The sequence below is a fragment of the Rana temporaria genome, chromosome 5 (genome assembly GCF_905171775.1).
Source record: "Rana temporaria chromosome 5, aRanTem1.1, whole genome shotgun sequence".
In the NCBI taxonomy this organism is placed as follows: Eukaryota; Metazoa; Chordata; class Amphibia; order Anura; family Ranidae; genus Rana; species Rana temporaria.
In genome coordinates this window covers 350,374,262-350,394,508 of record NC_053493.1, presented here as the reverse complement: position 1 = coordinate 350,394,508, position 20,247 = coordinate 350,374,262, and the positions used below count along the sequence as shown (strand labels likewise).

The 20,247-nt window shown below is 39.2% G+C and overlaps 1 protein-coding gene across 5 annotated transcripts in view; it reads right to left on the bottom strand.

Annotated features, from left to right (window-relative positions):
* Nucleotides 1-20,247, bottom strand: part of RALYL (RALY RNA binding protein like) — a 1,196,807-nt gene that overhangs the window by 224,752 nt on the left and 951,808 nt on the right. The window contains exon 1 of one of the 5 annotated variants that reach the window (XM_040354536.1): nucleotides 10,382-10,553. The exons of the other annotated variants lie outside the window; for them this stretch is intronic. Coding sequence (XP_040210470.1) covers nucleotides 10,382-10,418 — 37 coding nt within the window. The 5' untranslated portion in view covers nucleotides 10,419-10,553. Of the gene's footprint in view, nucleotides 1-10,381; nucleotides 10,554-20,247 lie in introns of those variants that run through there. 5 annotated transcript variants of the gene reach the window in all.

The following is a 20,247-nucleotide window of genomic DNA, read 5'->3' as shown; positions in this document are numbered from 1 at the left end:
CCAAGGCATAGGTAGGGTGAAGCAAGATGGCGGCAATGGCATCGAATGTGATGAGCGCATGCTCGTCATAATCAATGACATCACTGCGTTCGTGCCATTCAAAAGAACGGCGGTTCTTTTGAATCGTACGTGTGTACTCTCGGCCGGCAAAAAAATCTTGCCAGGAATCTCGTCAGGAAAAACAACGTTTTTTTTCCTGACGAGAATCCCCGACCATGTGTACAGGGCTTAAGATGGCAGCTTCCTTGGTTTGGTTCCACTTTTATGCCCTGTACACACGACCGGTTTTCCTGACATGCCAAAACCCAACGTTTTTCCTGATGTGATTCCTCTCAACCCTGCCTTGCATACACACATTCATTAAAAAAAATGCTCGACCAAAGCCCAGTGACGTCTAACACGTACGCAGGCCTATAAAGGGGACGTTCCATTCAAATGGTGCCACCCTTTGGGCTGCTTTTGCTGATCCTTGTGTTAGTAAAAGTTTGGTGAGAGACGATTCGTGCTTTTCAGCCTTGTGACAAATGTGCTAACTCCATTACAAATGCTAGTTTTACCAGAACGAGCGCTCCCGTCTCATACTTAATTCTGAGCATGCACGTTTTTTTTCCCCTCAGAAAAAGCATACACACGAGAGGTTTTTGCGACTGACAGGAAACACGATGGGAAAAAATAGAGCAGGTTCAATTTTTTTTGGGCAGTTTTCTCGTCGGGAAAACTGATATGGAGCATACACACGAACGGTTTTCCCGACCAATCTAAAAAATTACAGTTTTCTCGTCTGGAAAACCGGTTGTGTGTACGAGGCATTAGAGTTACATGGCTATCTAACAACCCAACTATTATATTTGTGATCAGGTACCAAATGTTGTGCCTATTTTCAGTCCACCTTAGAAATCACTGTATGGGCATTCTATAAAAAGTCTATAGGTCATTTTAGACTTTTCTGGCCAGTATTTCTTTTTCTAGCAGTGCGTGCAGAGCACAAGAAAATAAGCACTTATGCGTCATGAACATCTTTGTCCACATTTATATCAGTCCGCCACAAATCTGCTTGGTCTTTGGATCATTTTCTAAAGTTTAACTACTATCTGATGTTCATGTTCAGCTTTAGGGTTTAATTAGAGTTGCAAATGTATTAATGAACTAAAAAAAGAGCAGATTTAGCAAGAACACAAGATGAGGTTATTGAAACTCACAGACACTGAGATCTTACATAAATTGCAATACAGCTAATTCTGTCTGGCTTCATCCAACAAGCATCTTTGATTCTGTTATCATCCACTCATTACTGCCATCAGTATTCATCTATGCAACATCAATCAATGAATTCAATCACCAAGGAAGAACACAAAGATAAAGGTGCAAGTGAGTGTGAAAACACTCCAATATTTACAGAAATGGCACTTTGCCTAGTGTTAGCTATATCCGTCGCAATATGCAACTTCAAACAAACAGACATGAACGCACTTTTGGTTAAGAAAAACAGAAGAGTAAAAACAATGCTGATGTGTAAAGTTCTGTAATGGCAGTTTTTATGTATTTCTAAGTGCATGTTGCATTGCAAGAGAAATTGTAATGGGACACAAACAGAGCACCTCCCTACACATACATACTCCTTAGGTACTTATATGTTCTTATCCATCTTTCATAATAAATTGACGACTGGGTCATTGAGGAGACTTTGGTGGTTCTATCGCTTAGAGTATGGCAAGGCATTACGGAGGCAAGCAATACAAACACTCTATCTGATTCTAGATCTCCATGAATGTAGCTTGTATCCCACACTCCCCTAGGACTAATGCCCCGTACACACAATCGAAATTCCCATTGTAATAAACTGGAATAAACTGTTTTTTTTCCGATATAATTCCACTCAAGCTGACTTACATACACACAGACACACCAAATTCCGACTGTCGAAAACGCGGTGACGTACAACACTACGACGAGCCAAAAATAATAAAGTTTAATGCTTCCGAGCATGCGTCAAATTGTTTCCGAGCATTCATGTTTTTTCTCTGTCTAAATTCCGTACAGACGAATGGAATTTCCAATAGACATTTTTTACGACGGAAAAAGTCAGATGGGGCATACACATGGTCGGAATATCCGATGAAAAAATTCCATCTGATTTTTCCATCAGAAATTCCGACCGTGTGTACGCGGCATAACACTCCACGTGTAATAGAGATGAACAAAGGAAGACAAGTTTGAAGTCCAGCACCCTCTGTAGATACAGTGAAGAAATGTACGTGGATATGAAAGCAAAGGAAATGTGGTAAAAATAAAATCTATGGACTAGTTAGCTGCAATATACATTTTTGTTTTTTGGGTTTAGATATGCTTTCAAACAGCCATAGTTGGAAGATAAAAGCACACGGTCTTTTATTTTAATTTACCTCACTACACTGACATAGCAGCCAACCTGCCATCAGCTTCTTGTTTTTCCCCAAGGGTGTTTATATCAAGTGCAGTATTTGGTGAGTATGTGGATTCTTATTATATATATATATATATATATATATATATATATATATATATATATATATATATATATATATATATATAAAAGATGCTGGTTATTTGAAATGCATTCCTTTTTATAGCAAGCAGCATATAAAACTGCACTTCCTGCTACAGCAGACTTTAGGATCACAAACATATTGCATGTATAGACCATGTGACATGTCAAGTCACAATGTAGAATATATATAGTGTGCTTAGATGGCCTGTTTACACAGTTTAGAGGATATTTATGAAGAAGGAAATACGGAGAACAGGTTAAACCCTGGAAATGGTTTAACACAGTAGCTCTCAGTTAGGGATCTCTGAACCCCTAGTGCTACCCATTTATACAGTTGCATACCGCAAGGGTGGAATTCAAGATGGCAGAACATTGATTTACTCTCTTCAGTTATTCTGGAAATGTATTCCAAATTTTACAAACATTTTCCCAAGAGTAGCTGGTGAGTGGGAATTACCATATGAGAATAACAGTTTTAATGGAGTTTCTCTCATGCATCAGTTCATGAGTCTAGGGCAATAAATACATCTTGGTGTGTGTCAGGGCGAGTGATTTGGAGAAAGTTTTATCATAGACAATATAAATTAAAGCTATTTTCAGTACACACACACACACACACATAAATATATATATATATATATATATATATATATATATATATATATATATATATATATATATATATATATATATATAGGAAAAGGATACATAAATAAGCAAGTTTACAGTGAATGATTAGAATCACTTACTGTAACATACAGCATGTGCCCACAGCCCACCTGACTGATTCTTGGTTGATAAATTTGTTTTCCAAACAAAGTTGCTTCTACATTATCAAAAAGAACCTGTGTATGCTGGAACCCCCTTTTTGTTTTTTTAATACGCGCTGGTTAATTTTAAGGTAACACAGCTGCTGTAAGTCTGATTTGTAGATATCCGTGGCTGTTATGAGACAGCAGCCAGATAGGAATAAACACAAACATATTTGGGGGGGCACACCCTAAAATGCGTTTAGATTCAGATGGTGCAGCTACAAGACCAACAAACAGTACAAAACAGATTATAGCGCAAACATTTAAGAATGACATTTATCCTGCAAGGCTAGTTAAAAACACCTGAACATATTAAAAAAAAATACGGGGGTTTGGTCACACTATATGGTCATATAGTGATAAGCCCTGCACCATCTTGAATCTAAACACATTTTAGGGTGTGCCCCCAAATATGTTTTTGTATATTGTATTGACCCTGACCAGATTTTTTTGGGCTGAAGCACCCCTCCCCCTCCTCATTACCTCCTTATTAGTGGCCACCAGTGCATAGGGGAATCCCTTCAGTTCTTCCATGTAGAGGAGTTTGGCTCCCATGGTTGAGACACAGGATCTTTCATTCTATTACTAGGGTAGGACCCATTAATTCGAAGTACTTTGTCACAGTAAGTGGGCTTATCACTATATGACCATATAGTGTGACCAAACCCCTGTATTTTTTTTCAATATGTTCAGGTGTTTTTAACTAGCCTTGCAGGATAAATGTAATTCTTGAATGTGTGCGCTATAATTTTGAGCAGCCAGATAGGAACCCCTTATCTGGCCATTATGAGGGCACTTTCAAATATTGTATGAGAAAGTTTATGTTGGGAACACATCTGTTTTCTCTGCCCGTGCAGTGATAACACTACACGAGCAGTGCCTGCAGGGTTAATACCACAAACACTCAGATGAGCGGGGGGCAGGGATGGCAGAGAGGTAGGAGCTTGTAACCCAAGCGCTCTATTGCCTGTACTGTGTGCTCTGTCACAGAACAGAACACTGATTGCTTGCACTCTATTGGTAATTAGGATCAGCATCTGCTCCCTCTTTTGTTTAGAAGAGTGGTGCAAGCACAATTTTGTGAATTCTCTCATTGTGGTTTAGGTTTATTTTTATTTTTTTTAAGTCAGAGCTGTGTATGTATTTTTACACTAATCTAATATATTATTCTGGGATATAGTGCCCTTTGTGCTTTAGGAAAGGACACCTGCTAATTTAACTGACTGCCCAAGGTCCACTCATATCAGTCCTAAATACATATCACCTTCATATAACATATAACCAGTGTGTTTTGGCATCTAAATTCCTAGACTCAAAATATCTGCCAGTGCTTTACCAGCTTTTATACCTTTAACAAATAACCTTATACCATATTATTTTTTAAGTTTATTTATAGAAGTGATTCTCTTTGTGTTCTACTGATAATTTGACAAAAAAAAAGTATTTTAAATGTTACAGTTTAACCCAATAAATAGATGCCTTGAGGAACAACGTTAAAATAGCAATATGAGGGGCACTGATTGTGATGGTGCTAGCACAATATCATTTGTACATAAAAACAAAAGCAATCATTTGATGCATGTATAAAACAATGCATGTTGCATTGCCCTTGTTTCTTAGCAAAATATATTACCATATTACTATAGATAAACTAGAAAAGGGACAATTGTAATCTGACTGGTTGCCATTTATTTGAACATCACTACAATAAATTATTAATAATTGTCAGAATATAGCATTCCAGGAAAAAGCATTACAAAGTGGGTGGAATTTAGCTTAACAGAAAACTAAGATTAAAAGTAAATAATAAAGTGTAAGCAAAACATAATGTACATCTCAAATGTGCATTTTGGTCAGAATTCTGGAAACATGTTGCTCCAACACAAGGGTAAGGTATCTCACCTTTTAAAAGGCCAACTATAATAAATTCCCAAGTTGTTTCATAATACTATATTGATCAAAATCATCAAGTGGTTGTAAAGGCTGAAGATTGTTTACCTACATGCATTCTTAATGCTCCCACCACAGCCCCTCTAATACTCACTTTAGCCCCCTCTCGATCCAGAGATGTGCACAGGAACCTCGGCTTTCCCAGGTCTCTCTCTCCTCATTGGCTGACACAGCAGCTGGAGTAATTGGCTTCCACTGCTGGGCTCGGGAGCGAGCGTGTATCAGTGCCCCATTGCTAGTAGGGGCACTGGTCAAGGGGGGAGCCAAGAGTACAGGCAGGGGACCCAAGAAGAAGAGGATCGGGCTGCTCTGTGCAAAACCATTGCACAAAAAGGTAGGTATGTGTAGTTGTTTTTTTTAAAAGCTGACGCTTTAATATAACTTTAAAGCTGAACTCCAGGCAGATATAAAAGATAAAAAATAATGTAGTGCTGTGTTCTTTATTACATCATTATAACTATCTATATTTTTTTTTTATGCAAGCAATGTAAGTACCTGAATATGCCTTGATATTAGTCTCTCACAGTTCCTGTGCAGCAGAGAACAGACGGTGGCAGGAAGAAAGAACACCAGGAGCCAATCAATTATGTTACAGTGCAAGAAACATGCTGGTAGAAGGAGAGACCAGAGAGCAGAGAGAGAGGAGCTCATCAGTCTCCTGCTTCTCCTTTTACTGTACATTCAAAGAGTGGGGTGGGAAGGAAGCCTGTAAATGTAAGGGCTTGTGTTTAAAGGCTTTTATTTGCATCAGAAGATTTATGCATTTCTATGCAAGTCTATAGGGGTGCAACACCCATTGTAGGAGAAAAAAAAAACATATGTCTTCCCCCTACCATGCAAATCATTTGGCAGATAAAATAATTCATATATATTTATTTCATCTTTGTGTTTAGCAGTTTGTTGTCTACATACACAAAGTCAATGTTGCAAAGGCTGATCCCCCCCCACTCACATACTTCAGAAGAATGCAGATAAAACTCATTCATTGTCCAGTTAGGGGGCAGATGACCCAGAAATCTGTAGCAGCGAACAACCTATTCATTGCAACCAGTGTAAAGCAAATGAGTAGATGAAAACAATTAAAAACTTTAGGTAAGCAAATCAGATTTGCATAATAACATTTTATTCATACAGTATTAGGCTATAGTTTCACTATAACACTTTACCTTATGATTGAGAAGATTTTATTTATTATAATAATCATTTACCTGGCAAATGACTTTTGCCCCATTGCTTTAACTCCAGTGCTTACAATTTGTTTCGATCGTCTTGTACTATCACACATCAAGGCCAGAATCCCCACTCAACTGGATAAACATCAGTTTGCCTACCGAGTGAACAGATCGACTGATGATGCTATCAATATTGTATTGTATACAGCTACCCTTGACCCATCTTGAGCACCCAAACACTTATATAAGGATGATATTTATTGATTTTAGTTCTGCCTTCGGTACAGTAATCCCCACAAACCGGTGTACAAGTTTAACACCTTGGGCCCCTCACTCTGTTTATGGATTATGGATTTCTTAACAGACCACAAACTGTGAGAATGGGAAATCAACTCCTCTCCACTCTCATTCATAACACAGGAGTATTACAGGGCTGTGGATTCAGTCCAATATGATTGCATCCCCTATTAATGCCTTTATAGAAAAGTTTGCAGATGAAAATGGTCTGATCACACTTGTCGGTGACAATGATAGCCTATTGAGAGAACGTTCAACATTTGGTTAGGTAGTGCAAAGACAACAACCTGATAGTAAAAATAAGAAGATAGTAGTGGACTACAGATGATCCAGGAAGACTATCCATTCCCTTCTGCAAATAAATGGAGACTAAATAACCTCAAGTTCATGGAAATGTATATAACAGAGGGATATTTGTGGTTATTCAACACCTCCAATCTGATGAAGAAAGCACAACAGAGGATGTTCTTTCTTTGGAGATTTAAACAGATCAGACAGCCTTTAAAACTATGAGGGCTACCATGTCATATGTTATTGTACTGAACACAGTTATAAAAAAATATTTAATCGGATCTAATTTTATGATCACCTAGTTTTTGTCAATTTAGAAGAAAAATGTAAATGATACTAAAGTTCTCCGTGAGTAATACATTTTATGGTGGATTTTGTCTGATGATTACTTACACACATATTGTACAACAGTTTTTCATGCCAGTGTTTTTTTTTTAATTTTAAGCACTCTGGTGCTATCAAACAAGAGGACCTTTTCCCAAAAACCGATACATGTAGTCTACTGAGCGTGACAGTACTAAAGCACTTCTCTATGACTTTCACACTAAGATGATGCCTCGATCATCTACACGGTATGAAGCTTGCAGGCTTCAATTTTCTATAAAAAAGAAAAACAGTACTGGAGTAAAAAAACTCTTATAAGACGTCGTGCTTTGTACACTGCTGAAGCAAAGACTAGGGCAATATTTATCATTGGCCAAGATTTAGAGGAACAGGGGCAAAAGAGGCAGCACAAAGAATACAAAACATACAACTCACCCCTCTCTTCAAAATACATATTTAGCATATTCCTAGCATTTCTGAACATTTGCATCAAACCTAACAACAAAATGCCAAATGTACCTTTGGTCTAAACAAATTATATTACCAATTCTTCCAATAGTAGGCTCCAATAGTTGCCTTCATTTCCATGCTCTGCTAAAGCACCCAGGAGCCTATACTATTGGGCCACTCTATTATTCAACTTTTAGGCTCCATTCACACCTGGGCATCCTGAAATCCAAGTAGAAGCATCTGCTCCTTTTTGAATGACAAGTTTTGCACATTGTGATTTTGCCAAGATTTCAGCGCAATTTAACGCTTGTCAAAATCGGGCCGGGATTGGGATGCCATTAAGAAGTAACGGCATTGCAAATGCATCCCATGGAATTCTGGAGTTCCAAAATGCACATATGTCAATGGAGCCATAATGTCTTGTGGTGAGAATTCAACCCCCCTCCCCTACTTTTACACTACACTATGGTGGAGATTTACTAAAACTGGAGCACTCAGAATCGAGTGAAGCTGTGCATGGTAGCCAATCTTCTAACTTTAGCTTGTTCAGTTAAGCTTTGACAATAACACCTGGAAGCTGATTTTGCATGCCCCAATTTTAGTAAATCCCCCCACCCTCCCCCCATTTGTCCAAAATCCCTTTTGCTTCTCGGTGTTTCCCCTGCTTCCTCCTCCGATGACGTCATCCCGTGTGTTCCACGCCGGCCCCGGCTGACTTCCTTGTGGCCACAGGATAGACTGCTGCTGTCTTCTGAATACCTGCATACCCGTGAACAAGATGTACCAGAGACCGGATCGCATCGTGTGTTAAAGACACAGATGAGCCCTCTTTTAAACTACTTCTTATAAGTGCATTACTTGCTGAACAAATAAGTATTACCTTGCATATTACACTTATATGGCGCTTCCTGTTTTTCCCTTGTCTCCCTACCTGCAGAGTCGGCTTTTCTCTGAGGACAGCGGCCGCCCACCACTACCACTTTAGGACTTTAATTTGTGCCACTATGCTATTATGGCACATGGACTAATGAACTGTTACTGTCATAATAGACAGACATCGCCTGTCGAATTTATATAGGTACACAAGTGTTTGCGCTGACAGTTTTTCTTTTCCTGTACAAAAAGCCAACTATAACCGTGGTGGACCAATAATAAGACGTTCCCCTTTTTTAAGAAAAACATCCTGGTACTTACAAAACACAAAATATTCTACAGGTTACAGAGTTACATAAAAAAGACACACGTCCACCTAGTTCAACCAAGGTTGTTGGCTTCTGATTTACCTATGCTAGCTATCAATCAGAAACTGGCAGCTTGCAGAACCCAATGCCTTCTGTAAGAATTTGCTCCATCCTGCAAGAAGTTGAAATGCTATAAGAAACCATATCTAAGCTGTTTTGCCATATAATAGGCTTCCAGGTGGTGCCATGGCTGTAAAAATGAAGATGAAGGAAAGGAAGAAGTGAGGGAGCAGTTTGCAACAAGTGAAAGTTAGAGGAACTGAAGATATGGGTGTACCTACTGAATATCTTATTACTTTTTCCAGGGCTGGGTAAAAGGCTCAGTTGTGGGTCCCTATCAACCAAACTGCATGAGTAACACAGTAAGGCTGGCTATTTTAATGAGCAACATTTAATTAGCTCTACACCAATTATTCCACTTTGGTCAGATTTGTAAAATGTTGATCTAAATGTATATCTAGACAAATCTTTTGAAGTTTTATCAGGACAGGACATAATATGAATACAGAGACAAACCTATAGATACATACATACTTACATACATACATACATACATACACATGTACATACATGCATAGGTAAACATTCCTAAATCACAACATTACACAGCACAACAAACATAGCACACATATTCATAGCCTATAATATCATAAAATCAATAGCAATATAGTACAAATAATTATTTAGCAACATAACAATAGACTAAGTAAGCAGTCCACTAAATGATGGGTCTATGTACTGTATATATATATATATATATATATATATATATATATATATATATATATATATATATATATATATATATATATATATATATATATATATATATATAAAATCTACAAAGCAGTTCTGTTTCTGAGAGTTATGTAAACATGCTATAGCAATAAAAACAATACTCTAAATGCTTAAAATTTCTATATTGACATACAGTGCTATGTTGAGGAATAACTAAAAAAGCAATCATAATCAAATGATAACACTAGTTCTTTGCCTAGCTAGTTAAAGCACATATATCTTCTAATCTATCTCAGTGCAAACAGTTCATGCACACATTTAAAACTTAAAATGTGTTGTTTTTGGTGGCTATATAACACTGATAATTTAAGAGAGTTTCCATAGTAACAAAGGAACTATTTTTCCATCCCTTTCATTTTATGCAGAATGCATCAAAGCCTGGCAGTATTTCTTGCAGATGAATGTCATTTATTGATTCATGTCTTACTTCACAGCAAAAATAAGAATTCATATTTCTCACTATAAGAGGGTGTTTTAGGGGTGGGGAGATGAAATGAAATGAAATAAAAATCTACTTACATCTCTGATTTCTGCGTTTACTCTTGTACATGGTCATGCAAGACGTATCCGACTTTTTCAGGAAGTAATTATTATTATATATTTTTTTCAAACAGGAACACAAAAGGGATGGATCGTGCTTGTGCTTTGCAGAGAGACACTTGGCTTAGTGCTGATGGAAGCTAACCAGCAATTTCACACTGTGAACATGGCAGAAACCATTCGAATGAAATACAGAGGGGTGCTACAAGGAGCCCTGCATCTAGATAAGGCAAACCGAAAAGAAGGAGCAATTGCTTATACTGTTCATAAGGAAAAGGGAAAAAGTCACTTGTGCATTTAAAAATACATATAATACTGTGGAGGGTAAATTAAGTGCAAATGAAAAAAATAAAAAATAAATACACATCACCCTAATAGCTTGATACCTTCTTCATCTTGGTAATTAATGTAGAGCCCTCATATGTGGAATATTTAAAGCATAGCTGCCCATCTTTTTTTAATTGGGGATTACAAGCTAATGCAGGGGGTGTTCTTCAACATTTAATCACTTCAACATTAAAGTGATTTCCACTTTTGCAGCCAAGTATTGGAAAACATCTACTTTATATTTGTTATATATTCCCATTGGCATAACATAACTTAAAAAATATATATAAACAATTGCTGGTTATCTTTTTAGGTGCTGTTTACTTGATTAATGTGATAATAAACCCAAAACCAAAAATGTAATATATTGCAGCTTACCAATCATTAGATGTGGTTGCCGTGTCAGTTTCCTTTTTTTAGGCTTTTTTTCCCTCAGTTTTCCTCCAATGATCTGGCCAGTACCACACCTTCTGTGTAAGCATGCCCCCACTCCAGATGAAGGAGCACAGGGGTGCCTTTGGACAGCAGATTTAAATCTTTAGTCTGTTCTGTGCTCGACCGAAGTGGCAATGGCGAAGAGGAAGGAAGTCATGACTTCCTGCAGTCACTAGGGGGGCAGCTGTCCAGTTAGAAGCTGGCACCCCACGTGACCTTGGCAGCAATTTTGGGTCAGGGCAGTATCTATTTAAGATGCTGGCTCCCGGGTTTGGTGCACTTTGTGCATTTGTGAGAGTGGTTAGTGTAGGGACAGGTTCCATGACTGGCCGGGACAGAGCATAGTGGCATGGAAAGGTTCATGAGGAGTAGGGAAAGCGCAAGGGACTATGCTATCTCTATTTAAGGAAGCTTCCCATTTAAGTGTGGTCGCACCCCCACTCCTCGCTGCAGTAGTGTCTGCATAATTTCAAGATTAGGATCCCCTGCTGTTGTTTGTAGGTGGATTTGGTCAGCTGTGCCTACCCTCCAGGCCTGATTGTACATTGTTGGGACTTTTGTAATATACTGTTCTCATCTACCTTGGCCTCTGAGTGTATTCTTTGCTGCCGGTGCACCATGCTGCACCCTACCCACACACCAACAAATTGAAGCCAGATTGGTCATTCTCCTATCGGGTTATGACCTACAGCCATAGAACTTGTTTGGTTAATACTTGCTGTTTTATTGCCCCTCAGGGGACTTTACTGACAAGTAATTTGTTCATTCATATAAAGAGTATATCAATAACCGTATTTCTCTTTAATGATCCATTTGCTGTTGATTATATTTACTGCAAAACTCTACGTAAAACTTATTTGGTTTATTTTGAACTATTCTGTGTCTGCATTCGTATTTCTTTGCTGAAATGTCTGAACCCAGGGTGTCAGAGGTGTCAGGAGACTTGCAAGGCCAAGGCAACCATTGGGGTACCGTATCTTTAAGCGGCCCTCACAGGGGTAGTGCTACACTACCATTGTCTGTCCATTAGGAAGATCTCCTATATGAGGAGACAACAGGAATTAAGAGTAAATCTCTCCAAATCAGCAGGAAATGTTTCCTACTGTCATAGGAACAGGCGTTTTCATTGAAAGATTTCCCCTCATCATCAAAGGTGACAATAGAGGACCCCAAATATCTCCTTAAAGAGGTAAGCTAAAGTGGAACGCTCTCAATCAACATGGACTATTTTTAATCTTTCTGCTGCTAGCATTAGTAAATAGATAAGAAAGTATATCATATTAAAGCTCTAGGCTCCTCCCTTAAAAGTGCCCCCATAGCAAGCTGTTTGCTGTGATGGCATTTGTGCAGGTGCCCTCCCTAGCCAGGCTATGTGTGTCCATACGACACACACAATTAGGCTTGGCCCCACCCCCTGATCCCTCAACACTGAATTTGATTGACAGCCAATGGCTCCCGCTGCTGTCTCCAAGCTTATAAGGAGAGAGAGCAATAGCAGCACAGCTGCTCTCTGGCACAGCGCTGAATTGAGATCAGCCTCAGGTAAGTATTTAAGAGGGGCTGGAGGAGGCAGCTTTTATAAGCTGTATTAGCTTAATGCAGAAAATACATTAGAGGAAAAAAAAACATTAGCCTTTAGAACCACTTTAAAGCGGAGGTTCACCCTAAAAAACATCTATATACCATTAAATCCAGCATACTTCCGACAGCTACAGTATGCTGGTATTTTTTTTTTTTTCGCTGTACATACCGTTTTATAGTTCTTTTTCTTTTCTCACTCCCGCGGGGAATAGGCATTCCTATGAAGAGGCGTAGATGATTGACGTGCGGATAAGGCGAGTCACGCGTTCTGAAAATAGCCGGACTGAGACTCGGCTCTATACGGTGCTATACGGCGCCGTATATAGCCGAGTCCCAGTTCGGCTATTTTCAGAATGCGTGACGCGCCTTATCCGCACGTCATTCAGCTACGCCTTTCATAGGAATGCCTATTCCCCGCGGGAGTGAGAAAAGAAAAAGAACTATAAAACGGTATGTACAGCGGAAAAAGAAAATACCAGCATACTGTAGCTGTCGGAAGTATGCTGGATTTAATGGTATATAGATGTTTTAGGGTGAACCTTCGCTTCAATAAAATATATTGAAAATATATCAAAATGAAAAGCCCTTGCGACTACGTATACACAGATATCAATTAAAAAGTGTACATTAGGTGCGCACTAGCTACTTAAACAATCCATTCAAATGCAATAGACTATGGCATCTTAGCAATGTTGTAAATACAAGCCATGTTATTTAGCGACATCTGAAATTTGCTTCTCTACAGTTTGCATATTCCCTTATATTATAGATCTTTCTTTGTAAAAAAAAAAAAAAAAAAGTTTATTCTTGTTTTATGTTTTAAAATTATTTCCAAGCTTGCTTCCAAGTATATAGGATAGTATTTTCAATGCAAAAAGGATTTCAAGTGTGTAGTGACCATGCTGTGTGAATCCCAAACCATACAGAATGTGCTTCAGCACTTAATCTTGCACCCACCCCCCTTCTAATCCCTATAATATGTAATCTGTAAAAGAAAAAAGTTTATACAGTACTTGCCTATTCTGAGGGTGCTCTGGTCTGATCACATGATCTCCCCAGCGGCTGGCCTCAGTGAAGAGGGGAGATTGGCAAAAATGGTTGCAGAGCCTGGGCCGTGACATCCTTTGTCGACTGCCCTTCCTCTGCCCTGAAGACACTAATAACAGCTGATCATGTGACCAGACCAGAGCACTCTCAGAATAGGTAAGTAAGTATACACGTCTTCCTTTCACAATCACAGGGTAGTAAAAATGGAGTTTGGAGATAAGGTGGATGCAGGTTTATGCCTAGTTAGGAATAGACTGAACTTCTACTTTAACTTCCCAATATATTTATGAAGCCAAAGAATTAATTATTCCCATAAACATTCATAATGCTAACTAATGTCTGGGAGATTATCATGCTCTGGTTCTCACTCTAATTGGTAAACTGTTTGATTCTTATACATTTTTTTTATTTATTATGATTAGAAAATACTGTAACATGGCTTAAAAGCTGAATTAAATGACTAACCTCATGAGGCACAGGAACATGATTAATAAAATCTCTCAAAATTCCACAATACAGGTGCTACAATCCCGTGTGCCCTGTGGAATGCCTGCTCTGTCTGTAATAAGCTTCCATCTGTGCATAAACGTTTTATCTCCCATTGCTTTAACATACTTGCCATTATTAAAACCTGGCTTCAAAATTCTGACTCAGCTTGCTCTGCTGCACTTTCCCATGGTGGCCTCCACTGGACCTACTCACCCAGACCAAATGGACGGAAAGGAGGTGGAGTTGGAATCCTTCTATCCCCACTGAGCAGCTTTTAAGTCCTTCCTTCCCCTCCCTCTCGTCTTTTGAGACACACTGTATTCATCTGTTTTCTAGAATTTCTCTGAGGATTGTAGTGATTTATCAGCCTGCAGAATCAGTATTATGTTTTTTTTTATGCCTTCTCTGCCTGGTTACCCTACTCCTCTGAAATACCTGCAGGACTTTACCCTATGCAAATCTGCCTTCCTAAAATACAATTTCCGCCTCCATGCTGCCAAGCAATCCTACTTGTCACTCTTATTAATACCTTGGGTAGTCAGGTATTTTCTAACTTTAACTCCTAACCCCTCTAGCCATTTATTCACTCACTGCCCAAGAGATTGCCAATCACTTCAAAAACAAGATTGATGTAATACGTGAGGACAACTCCACAGTCCACTCATATCTTCCCTACCTAACATCTTTTGTCTAACAGCACAGTCCACACTTCCCTCTTTTGAACCGGCTACTGCTGAAGATGTTACCAAACTTTTCCCAGATGTCCACCTAAATAATTGTTACTTTGCAACTATGTCTGTCACACTCTTTTTCTATCCAATGCGCTCTCATTCACATCTTTAATCTCTGCCTATCTACTGGACCCTTCCCCTCTAAAGCATGCACAGATCTCCTCCAATACTTAAAAAGCCCTCACTGGACTTTACCAACCTGAGCAACTTAAGACCCATCTCCTTGCTCCCATTCACCTCTAAACTTCTAGAATGTTAAGTCTACAACATCTGAGCAAAAAAGGAAGAGAAGCGCCAGGCAAATCCTAGTGTAGCATTATTTTATTTTATTAAAATACAAATTGTTGACAGTATAAGGTGCACTTACATAGTGCTAGTGAGGGTAGGTGCTTTCCAGATCCAGCACCACAGAAAAGCCACCAGGGTCTCCCTGTGGACGAGTCCATGAGTGCTGTGTGTCAGCAGGAAGCTGAAGACTCAAGGGACACGGAGAGGATGCCGGCTGTGTAACTCTGTGTAGGAGTGTTCTTGAGCTGTCAGAGGGGGCTGTCAGAATGTGTTTCAAAGGCTAGGCCAAGCCTCCATTATCTGAGCTCCTATCTCACTGAAATTGACCCCTTAGGCCCCGTACACACGATCGGACAAAACCGATGAGAATGGTCCGACGGACCGTTTTCATCGGTTCACCGCTAAAGTTGCCTGACAGCCTGATGTGTGTACACACCATCAGTTTAAAATCCGATCGGGTCGGAACACGGTGACGTAAAACACACGACGTGCTGAAAAAAACGAAGTTCAATGCTTCCAAGCATGCGTCGACTTGATTCTGAGCATGCGCGGGTTTTGAACCGATGATTTTCTGTACTAACCATCGGTTTGGTCCAATGGGGCAGCGGTCCATCGGTTCGGTTTTGAAGTATGTTTTAAAATTTTGGCCCGAAGCAAAACAGACCGATAGCCTATACACACGGTCGGTTTGGTCCAATGAAAATGAACTTCGGTTCATTCTCATCGGACCAAACCGACCGTGTGTACGGGGCCTTACAGTCTGGCTTTCACTCGCAGCACTCCAGAGAAATTGCCCTACTAAAACTCACTAACAATTTACTGACTACTAAACTCAATGGCCACTACTACTTGACCTCTATGTGGCATTTGATAATGTTGACCACACAATCCTTCTCAAAAAAATTCCATTCCCTTGGCCTCAAAGGTTCAGTTTCTTGGTTCTCCTCCTATGTATCACAGCGTTCTTTCAGTATTAAACATATGAAATAGTGACGCTGTGACTAGTAGATGAAAATATTATGTCCGTTGTGAAAGTCGTTATTATGGTATTCTTGAGTGTATACTGAAATTAGGTGAGAACGGGAAAGAAAATAGGAAAAAGTCCTGTATATGAAAATTTATCGGAGTTCATATTCCAGGGCAAGCCTCCAGGGGGAAGAGGAGAGCAGACTCCACGATATTCAAAAGAAAAGAGAGAGAGAAGGCGCCTCCAGATTAGGAACAGTGTAATCTTTAATCTTTTGTAATAAGTGGATACATGTGCCTGTTGTAAATTAAAGATTGCACTGTTCTTTTTTATCATTAATTATAACTCTTCTCCTCTCTATTTCCTCTTTCTGTAGGGGTACCCTAAGGCTCTGTTCTTGGACCCCTTCTATTCTCTATCTGCCCCTCCTCTTTTGGCCACTTGACAACCTCCCATGGTTTTCAACACCATCTCTATGCAGATGACACCAAAATCTTTCTCTCTACTCCTTACCTTACTCTTTCAGTCTCCTCTCGCCTTACTAACTTACTAACTGACATATCAGCATGGCTGTTACACTATTTCCTTAAACTTAATCTCTCTAAAACCGAGCTAATAATAGTTCCCCATCAGCTCATGCCTTCCTTCATGACTTTTCCATCTAGATCAGTAATACAACTATCAGTCTATCTCCTCATGCCAGGGTACTAGGTGTAATACTAGACTCTGACTTGTCCTTTAGGCCCCAAATCCAATCAATATCAAAAGCTTGTAGACTTCACCTCCATAGCATCTCTAAAATGTGCCACTTTTTAACTAATGAAACCACCAAGCTACTCATTCACTCCCTCGTTATCTCTCACCTTGACTATTGCAATTCCTTTCTTATAGGCCTACCTCTCCATAGGCTATACCCTCTTCAATCTATCACAGACGCTGCTGACAGACTCATCTACCTTACTAACTGCTGCCACCTCTCTCTGCCAATCCTTCCACTGACTTCCCATTGCCCAGCAAATTAAATTCAAAATACTAACAAAAAATACAAAGCCATCCACAACTCATCATCATTAATCTTGGCTCCAAATATCACCCAAACCATCCTCTCAATTCCTTCAAAGACCTCCTGCTCTCAAGCTCTATTGTCTTCTCCTCCCATGCTCATCTCCAGGACTTCTCCAGAGCCTCTCCCATTCTTTGGAACACTCCACCTCAATCAGTGCAGCTATCTCATACTCTTGCTGCCTTTAGACAATCCCTGAAAACTCATTGCTTGAGGAGAGCCTATCATGTCTCCAAATAACTGATGGGGATGCAAAGTACATATCTCTGCTGGAGGAGAGCATTTTGACCAGAAATATCTCCCTTCTTGTACCAGAATGTGAAAAAAGAAATTAAGCTTAGCAGTGATGTTTTATCCGGTAATCTGTGATTACCTGTAAACATAGACAGTAATAAAAAAAATGCTTTTCATCTTAAATCAAAGATACCCATGACTAAATTGTACCATGGAAGTTCAGGTAAGGCAACACAATTTCTTGTTTGGTTGGACCTGTTTTTGATAGATTTTGCAGTTTTTTAATAATGTTTTAATTTTCCTCTAACCTATTGTTTGTTCCAGGCCACTAAATCATCTATTTTACTCTCGTTTTGGTACACTGGATGACTTAAAGCGGATCTCCCATGCCTAAACTTTTTTTTTTTTTTTTGGGATAGTGTAATGGTTAATGGCATTCAATAAATAAACTCACTAGTTTGGTGTCCCACGTCCTCTGCTGTGCCATTCTGTGTGCAAACTTCAGTTATATTCCGCTCGTTGCGCCGTTCCCATTTTAACTGTGGGCATTAGAAGCCCACAAGCAGGCACTTCTGTGTTGCGGTCCTCTCTTGTTCCTTTGTTTATTTCACGCGTCACTTCCGGGTTTGGAAATCACGCGATCTTTGATATGCAAGCTCCGCACTGAATACTGTGAGCTATGAGAGAAGCTCCCAGAGCACACTGCGTGGTACGGGAAGTGACGCAATACCCGAAAAATACCCGCAGTTGTGCAGACAGGAAATGCAGTGAAATAAAAGGTACTGCTCATATATAAAAATGAAAAACATTTGTTTTAACATTATTTACAGTCAGTAATGTGATTAGGCTAATGTTGAAAATAGGGTGGAACTCCGCTTTAATGAGCTGTAGGAAGCAAATTAGATTTACAACATTTTGGAATTATAATGTTATCCTCTGACATAATGGATCTGGCAGCTCAGATAAAGTGAAGCAATCCAGTTCTCTTTAGGTCTGCACACACTTTTTTTCAACATATGACAAGGCCATGGGTTCATAAGGTTTTCCTTCGAGCAAGACAACTATTGACTGCTTATATTTCCATTTGGTTTTGACAGGTCAAAAAAAAAAGCTTAAAGCCGGTACTTCTGTCAGACTGGCTTTCTGACCCGATCTTGTTCCTATTGACTCTAAATGTTCTTTTTTAAGTAGCATGCTTCAAGCCATGCAACATTATGATGTTATGTGTTTCAATCCTTTCACCAAGTACTGAACTTTACCTTTGTTGAACTTGATGTTGACTTTCTGGCTTTTTTCTAACTTTGAACAGATTACTAAACTTCTCTTTGGTTGTCGAAGTTATGCATACAGAATATTGTGTCGTTTCTTAAATTTTTCTTGACAAGATGTTAAACTTTTACAATTTTATTATATTCTTGTAGATAATCAACATCCAAAGGATATGTGGTTTTAGGGACATAACTTGCTAAATATGCTTGCTTTAGCCTGACCTTACCTAGTCTGTGGATGGAAAAGAATGTTTTAATATAGTTTTACTGTGTCATTATTCTTGGGGAACACAGACGTAAGGGGAAGTTTTGTCTGCAGTGAATAGTGTGTCATCCAACAGACTATACCACTGCAATGATTACAATACAGAAATATTTTTTTTTAGCTTTAAGTTGTAAAATAAGCTTTAACATAAATAATAATAATGTCATGTCTAAATGAAATACAAAACAGATAAGTTGCGCTAACCAAGAGTGAATGAGGAATATCAATATAGTTGATATAATTAGATAGTGTCCATATGCAAAAAATCATAAATGATACAGTATATAATAAAAAGTTCATAAGTGAATAAATTGTGAATAGATTGTTGAATGAAGTTGTGCCCGTGACTGAACACACAAAAAATCCTCCACCGGTGCAATAAATGGGTAAATGTCTATGAGCTTACCAGAAGGGCAAGCAAAGAAGGCTTGCAGCTGAACTCCCCAGCTAGGGTCTTTAATGGAAGTCCGGATGATATTCCTCCAATGTAGATGGATAGATCCGGAATCCGAAGAACATGAAAATAAATATGCAGGCAACAAATAGTGATGTACCGTAGGTATCACGAATATAGGCACACCAAAGGAAAGCCTCCACCAAAAGGAATCACCGAATAAGGGGGACTCTTACCAGACAAATGAAAATATGGAGCTTGTGGCCAAACCCAGCCAGGGCCTTTAGGGGTTAACTTCAGAAAGTATCAACCAAAAGCAAGCGACTCCCTCGTACAGTATGGCCAAGTAAGTCACCATAAAAAAGAGGAATTCCACATAGTGATGTACTCATCAGGCACTGCTCTCCTACTCACACAGCCTTAGGAGTGATGCGGCACAAGCTCCATATTTTCATTTGTCTGGTAAGAGTCCCCCTTATTCGGTGATTCCTTTTGGTGGAGGCTTTCCTTTGGTGTGCCTATATTCGTGATACCTACGGTACATCACTATTTGTTGCCTGCATATTTATTTTCATGTTCTTCGGATTCCGGATCTATCCATCTACATTGGAGGAATATCATCCGGACTTCCATTAAAGACCCTAGCTGGGGAGTTCAGCTGCAAGCCTTCTTTGCTTGCCCTTCTGGTAAGCTCATAGACATTTACCCATTTATTGCACCGGTGGAGGATTTTTTGTGTGTTCAGTCACGGGCACA